Here is a 7,330-nt window from a genome sequence, read left to right on the forward strand (position 1 = left end):
CCCACTTTCCATTCCCATGGTCTCCTGTGTCTGTGATTCACCAGCCCTGCTCCCACTCCCCTCCCCGGACAATGGAAGCCATCAGTAGGTTCAGAGAATGTGCGTAGCCTCTAAAGCTGGTGAGCCCATCTCTGCTGCCTCAGGCCTTGGCACCTTCTTCTCTGTCCATCTGCCAGTGGGACAGGTTTTCCTGAGTTTTCCACTGACCCCTCCAACTCCTGATGTGCGAAATGGAACCCCTGCCCTGTCTGTGTACATCACAGTCACTCCTGAGTTGTGGGACTAGAAACCAGGCAGCCTGTCAGCCAGAGAAGCCAAGTGATTGTGAGGGAGGAGGAGATGCAGGGTGAGGAGCGCTGCATTTGCAGGTGAGATGACACCAAGGGTGACCAGACAGTGTCTGGTGTTGGGGGGGCAGGAGCTCGTGGGCAGGAGGGAAGTGAGGAGGGGAACTGGGAGGAGACCGGAGGATGCTGTGTGCTCCTCAGGAGCACATGTGGAGGGAGAGAGGCCCAGAGAGGGTCAAGGATGGCCAAGGATGGGGACGGGGGAGTGGACACCTCCACCAACAGGGGGAGAACAGTTAGCGAGGCTTCCATTCCTGTCCTTTTCCTTGATATCTATTACAGAAATCTCGACCTTTACAGCAGAAGGTTGAAATCTTCATGGCTCCTAGATGGAAACTTACAGGTAGGCAATGATCAGAGCAGTCCAGTTCAGTGTGGTTGTAGCGCCACCCATCTGGAAGAGAAGGACGTTCATACTCAGCGTCAGAGAGCAATAGTTGGAGCTCAAAGTAAGAGGACTTTCCCCAACCATGCCCAGCCTGGCTTCTAGACTAGGGGCACACCCACCTCCCAGCAAAGCTCCCTCAGACTGGAGGGCCCCTCCACAGTTTCAGGAGGCAGGCGCCAGCTCAAGCCAGTAGAGCCTGGCTCGACAGCATTACCTCGCTCCGTGAAAATGAAGAAATCTCTGGTTCTGCAGCCAGGACCTTGTTCCATGGTGCAATTGCCCTTGCCCCTCAAACAATGACCTCTCTTAAAATTGTTGCAGACCATGCATAATGTGGCTGGACCTGTGGAAAAGAGACATGAAGGTTAATCCTAGGGTTGAATGGATTGAGACAAAGGTGTGCTAGGATACTGGTAGGAATGAAGAGTTCAAGGGGAAACCATGACCCTAAACACTTCTTCCAATATACTCTTAAGGCTTGGAAATGCTCCCCTATTGGATTAAGTCCACTGATTCTTTTTTTTAAAGATTCTATTTATTTATTCATGAGAAACAGAGAGAGAGACAGAGAGAGAGAGAGAGAGAGAGGCAGAGGGAGAAGCAGGTTCCTAAGGAGCGGGGAGCCTGATATGGGACTCCATCCCAGGACCTGGGATCATGACCTGAGCCGAAGGCAGACACTTAACCATCTGAGCCACCCAGGTGCCCAAGTCCATTGATTCTTTAAGATTATGGGCCTTTGACACAGGCATCTTGATTCCGTTAAAAATAAAGTGAAAGGGCTTAGTTATGGTGTTCTTATGCAGAACTCAATGAGAACATCTACACACAGCTGCCTGAGGCTAGGAATCTATTAGAAAATGATAGGACATAAGGACTGTAGAGGCTCCAAAGTAGGGATGCAGTCTTACAAAATTTCCTACCGTACCTCCCCGTAAAAGTCATCTGATGCCCAAACACATCCACGTGGCAACAATGCACTTGCTATGGCAATACTGGTTCAGCATAAGCCATTCAATGACTTGTTCCTTCTAGAACACTACTCTAGGCTGCTTCTTTATAGAAAGTCTTGAGCTACCGTTGGCTCTGCTCCTTAGGGCCATCCCAGCCAGCCCCAAGGCCCTAAAGCGGGAAGAGCCCTTGGCCCCAATCTGCCCCAAGGGAGTGACTGACTCCACGCTGAGATCTTAGGAAGGAACCTGAACTCTTTCCCTGGGAGTAGTCGGGGTGGGGACAGCAGACAGAGACCTTAAACCCTTGGGGGGGGCAGATCATCCCAGAACCTCATCCTTAACCCTGTTCCCTCCCAGCCAGCTCAGGCCACCACCCTGGGGCTGCTCCTTCACCCCTGCCCGGCTGCCCCAGGGCCTCACCCACTCCTTGGAAGAACACAAAAGGGAAGACTGCCAGCAGCAGGAGCAGGAGCAGGGACTTGTCCATCTCAGTTTAGGACGGCAGCAAGATGCACAGGCTGGCTGGAGAAGGAAGCAGACTGCCCAGCAAGGGCGAGGACAGATTGTTCTAGAACCTGGACTTGACTGCTCCCAAGCTGTGGGCAGAAGCTTCCTTTTGTGTACCCACCAAGGCAGGTTTCACCACCGCCCAGGCCCAGGAAAGGCTCCCACAGACCTAGCCCCATTGGATACTTCCAAGGACAGAGGATGTCCCACGTGCCCCTCCTGTTCCCTTGAGACTGCCTCTGGCTGAGCGGGGGAGCTGCTGCTTGGCTGGATCTGCTGGGCAGCAGTCCCTGCCCCTTCACTCTCTGGACATCCCACTGTGCCAGGTCCAAGACAGGGGCTTATGTGGGCAGGGCTTTGCTAACTACCCATTTCCTCTGGGTCCAAAGTCCCGTATGACCACCTCCCCACCAGTTCCATGGCCCAAGCCAGTCCTCAGCCTGGTGGACACCCTGCTTCAGGCCTCAGGATGCATTCATCACAGGCGTGGTCCATACCTTTTGCTGCCCCTTCCCTCTCCTTATGTTGTGCTCATAGTTAGGACAGGGCCTTCTGCTACATAAAAATTATTCATGACATTTGTTAAAGATAGTAAGGTAGACTTTATCCAAGGGGGCAATTGTAAGAGGGTTTTGTAGTAGAGGAAAGAGATAGGACTCAGCTCTGAATCCAAGACAATCAAATGGAGATTTACAGCCAAGAAGCAGAGTGGGGTCTGTAATGAAAAACCACTGAGAAGACATGTCGGGTCTGTGAGAATTCTCACTAGGTGGACTGGTGGACTGAACACGAGTCTTGCCGAAGGCAGGGCAGGGTGATAGGATATGGAGGGCTAGGGATGAGATATTCGATCAGATATCAAGGTGAAGGTGTTTTGCTAAACTGACCCAGCAGGCTTCTTGCTAAAATTGGACATAACAGGCCCAAAGTCAGGAACTAGTCAGAAAGAGTACTCAGGGGAGCTTTATTCACGTTTGGTGGAAGTAGGGAGTTTTTGTGACCTCTCGGTAGTAAATTGGTATTGGCAATGTGAGAATAGTTATAATAACAATCATTTATTTTGTATTTTCTATAAACCAGGATCTACATCTGCTGCCACCATAGAATGTGATTATTTAAGATATATCTTCCGCCTGTCATAAATACATAAAATATACAGCAAATACTATCCAAACGACAAAATAGAAGGCTTATAGATAGATAGTGGCTAGGTTCTTTTATAAAGAATAAAACAATCCCTACTATATTCAAGTGTCTTATTTTGCTGGCCCCTAAAAACACAGACTCACGTTCACCAAGATGAATTTACTTCAGAGAAACACTCGCACTTACTGCTCCGGGACCTGGCTGGAAGGTTCAGAATTTAACAAACATTCTGTATCCGTGTGGCTCGCAAGGCTGGTGGACACACCAAGCAACTCAGGTGCAAATTATTTTTCTGACTTTTTGATTCCAATTTTCTACTTACATCCACTCAAGTGTCTTCAGTTCACTTATTGTGCCTGATAAAAATAGCCAACCCTCCGCCAGAGTATTCATGCTTGGAGATCCAGCCAAGGGAAGGAGAGAGACCATGGAACAAGATCCCAATGTGCGGGGTGGGCTCTGGAGAAAATGACCCAGGTAGCAGTGGTGCCTTCTTGTTGCCCTCTCTCCTCTTCCATCTAGACAACACATTCCCAGCAGAGACCTTGACAATCATGTTTCCCAGAAAATCAGAAGCAGTTAGCACAATGCACAGGACAGAGCAGGAGCTCAAGAAATATTTCTGAGTATTTTTGGGTGTTGAGTTTGAGAAGTTCTTTGTAGATCTTGGATACCAGTCCTTTATCTGTAGGGTCATTTGCAAATATCTTCTCCCATTCTGTGGGTTGCCTCTTTGTCTTGTTGACTGTTTCCTTTGCTGTGCAGAAGCTTTTTGTCTTGATGAAGTCCCAAAAGTTCATTTTTGCTTTTGTTTCACTAGCTTTTGGAGATGTATCTTGAAAGAAGTTGCTGTGGCCAATGTCAAAGAGGTTACTGCCTATGTTCTCCTCTAGGATTTTGATGGATTCCTGTCTCACATGGAGGTCTTTCATCCACTTTGAGTTTATCTTTGTGAATGGTGTTAGAGAATGGTCAAGTTTCATTCTTCTGCATGTGGCTGTCCAATTTTCGCAGCACCATTTATTGAAAAGACTGTCCTTTTTCCATTGCATGTTTTTTCCTGCTTTGTCAGAGTTTATTTGACCATAGAGTTGAGGGTCCATATCTGGGTTCTCTATTCTGTTCCATTGGTCTATATGTCTGTTTTTGTGCCAGTACCATGCTGTCTTGGTGATCACAGCTTTGTAATATAGCTTGAAATCGGGCAACGTGATGCCCCCAGCTCTGTTTCTCTTTTTCAACATTTCCTTGGTGATTCGGGGTCTTTTCTGATTCCATACAAATTTTAGGATTGTTTGTTCCAGCACTTTGAAAAATGTCATTGGAATTTTGATCAGGATGGCATTGAAGGTATAGATTGCTCTGGGTAGCACAGACATTTTAACAATGTTTATTCTTCCGATCCATGAGCATGGAATATTTTTCCATCTTTTTGTGTCTTCTTCAATTTCTTTCATGTTTCGTAGTTCCTAGAGTATAGATCCTTTACCTCTTTGGTTAGGTTTATTCCGAGGTATCTTATGGTTTTTGGTGCTATTGTAAATGGAATCATTTCTCTAATTTCTCTTTCTACAGTTGTGTTTTTAGTGTATAAGAAAGCAACTGATTTCTTGGAATTGGAAACATGATGGATGCCATGTATTAAATTCATCTGAAGCCCACAAGTGCCTCCCAGACTCATGAACTTGGCGAAAATCCAGTAGTGAGACTAATCTATGCCTCTATTCTAAGCTTAATTATTAATAAAGTCCCATTTACTCCCAATGTGCCCCAGTCCAGAGGATAAATTATGCAACCAGCCTACTCAGAGGTGACCAGGCACAATCTCTCACCCAGTGCAGAACCTCCTCCTCTGCAGCATCCAGACAGTGGGCATCCAGAACCACCACACTTCCAGGCCCACGTCAGTCCCCATCAGATCTTCCCGTCACGTGTCTAGGCTGAGACCCAACAGGGTGCCTTCGCCAGAGCACAGACTCAGAAGTCAGATCCATCTGGGTTTAAAGCCTCATTCCAGCATTTAAAAATTTTAAGGCCAGGGGCGCCTGGGTGGCTCTGTCGGTTAAGCGTCTGCCTTTGGCTCAGGTCATGATCCCAGGGTCCTGGGATTGAGTCCCGCATCAGGCTCCGTGCTCAACCATGAGTCTGCTTCTCCCTCTGCCCCTCCCCACCGTTCGTGTGTGCGCTCTCTCGCTCTCGCAAAAATAAATAAATAAAAAAAATTTTTTAAGGCCATGACCAGTTACATCATGTTACATTTCGATTCCTCTACCAAGGAGAAATGATAATAGTACCTAACTCACAGAATGGCTCTAGGAAAAAAAAAATTATACTCACACACTGAATGTCAGGTTTTGATTTTTATTTTTTTTAAACAAGAAGTTTATTTAAACAACAAGATGCTTGAGTTGAAGGGAAAACTACCTAGGATTCATTTCTTTTAGAGTAATATATCCCCACTTAAAGACAGATTGCCATACATGTAACAGCTACGTACAAAAAAGTTATAAAATTGTCCTTGGTTTTACAATGATAAATGAAAAACATTAAAATTCTCCAGTCGAACAAGGTATGCAAGGATTTTTATGTTGTTCTTTTTTTGTTAAACAGTGAGAGCAAAATAACTTACTGGAATATGAAGATAAGAGCTGCCTGAGCATGCCACTAATGGGGAGAGGGGATATTTTCACAGAAGCAGTATTTTTCCCCATCCCATCTCCATTTGATGTCGATCAAAACATACCATTGGCCATTTAGTTAAAAAATTGCGATATGCTTGTGCACATACACAGTTACTTTATGTACAATAAAGGAACAGGGAAAGGGAAAATGAAAGAATAGAGAAAACTATACTGTAGTAGTCAGGATGTGGTGGAACCAAATTGTGGCTTTCTAATTGAGAATGTCTTCTTGGTCTGGAGGAACAGAGTTCTGGAGTAAAGTAGCAGGTTCCCTTTTTAGTAGACACCTCCTATCTGCTGCTGGAACACATCAATTGTATCTTCATCCTCTGTTTCCAACTGTGCAGGTGTGTCTGTTTCATTGATTGGCTGCCCATCAAATCAGAATCTGATCAGCCTCATTGACAAACCCTGTTGTTCACAATAGGCTTTCATTGGTTTACTAAGTGGTGTATGCCTCTTAATCTTAAACCGCACCACAGAACCATCCTGCCCCGCCACCTTCAAATTAATATGATCATCGTTCTCAGTCTTGACTCCTTCCTTGGGCTTTTCATTGGCCATGGCGAGCACCAGAGTCTCCTCAGCTGCCACTTCACCAAAGAGGTACCAGGTCCGCACCGAACAAGCACACAACCAGCACTGGATGGCAGGTTTTTAGCACAATGTCCAATGCAGAGTAAGGATCCAATAACTATTACCTCAATTATCCGTATTATTGTTCTGTCTCAATGCTAACGATTATGACTCTTAATAAAAACTGGATTTAAAATCGGTACTAGGAAATATCACAAGCTTATAGTTAGTGACGCCTAGTCTCTGCCTGTGCGGTCAGCAGTCCTAACTTCACTCCCAGCACACACACACTGACACACACATTCCTCCATATGGACATGCCCTTCCCCTCCCCCAACAGCACACAAAGGCCACAGCTACCTTGCCTCTCCCAAAGGCAGGCCGAGTCCCTGATCCACCATCTCCCATCACGTCCCTCCCTCTCGTTCATGTTCTATCCCGGGAACCTGCTGCCACCGTCCAGACCAATGACAGATTGTAGCAGCAAGAACCGGAGTGTTACTTTATGAGGCAGTGAACAGGCTGCCCGGCCACTGGCCCTTCATGGATTCCCAAATTACCACCGTGAACATGTGTCTTCTTCCAACGTGTCTCCTGTGGATTCCATGTAGTTTCATCCATGATGCACAGTGTAATCTGATGGAAGAGCCGCTTACCCTGGAATGCTGATTATAAAACCCATAGGGATAAACCCCCTGGACCCAGCCCCTAAATCTCTCCTGTCTGGCTGGC

The 7,330-nt window shown here is 46.6% G+C and overlaps 1 protein-coding gene and 1 long non-coding RNA gene across 2 annotated transcripts; both read right to left on the reverse strand.

The window, feature by feature from the left end:
• Positions 1 to 16: 16 nt before the first annotated feature.
• LOC112818936 (uncharacterized) lies at positions 17 to 2,178 on the reverse strand. The gene is made up of 3 exons (XR_003206717.2): positions 2,109 to 2,178; positions 950 to 1,078; positions 17 to 741 (listed from the first exon to the last, which is right to left on the reverse strand). It is a non-coding gene; the product is annotated as an uncharacterized lncRNA (long non-coding RNA).
• A 3,987-nt stretch (positions 2,179 to 6,165) lies between these two features.
• Positions 6,166 to 6,586, reverse strand: LOC112818937 (small ubiquitin-related modifier 2-like). The gene is made up of 2 exons (XM_025866006.2): positions 6,433 to 6,586; positions 6,166 to 6,375 (listed from the first exon to the last, which is right to left on the reverse strand). The coding sequence occupies exons 1-2, from the start codon at positions 6,584 to 6,586 to the stop codon at positions 6,299 to 6,301; spliced, it is 231 nt and encodes a 76-aa protein (XP_025721791.1). The 3' UTR covers positions 6,166 to 6,298.
• Positions 6,587 to 7,330: the final 744 nt, after the last annotated feature.

Source organism: Callorhinus ursinus, unplaced genomic scaffold (genome assembly GCF_003265705.2).
Source record: "Callorhinus ursinus isolate GAN/ISIS: 27379988/994484 unplaced genomic scaffold, GSC_fseal_2.0 scaffold728, whole genome shotgun sequence".
In the NCBI taxonomy this organism is placed as follows: domain Eukaryota; kingdom Metazoa; phylum Chordata; class Mammalia; order Carnivora; family Otariidae; genus Callorhinus; species Callorhinus ursinus.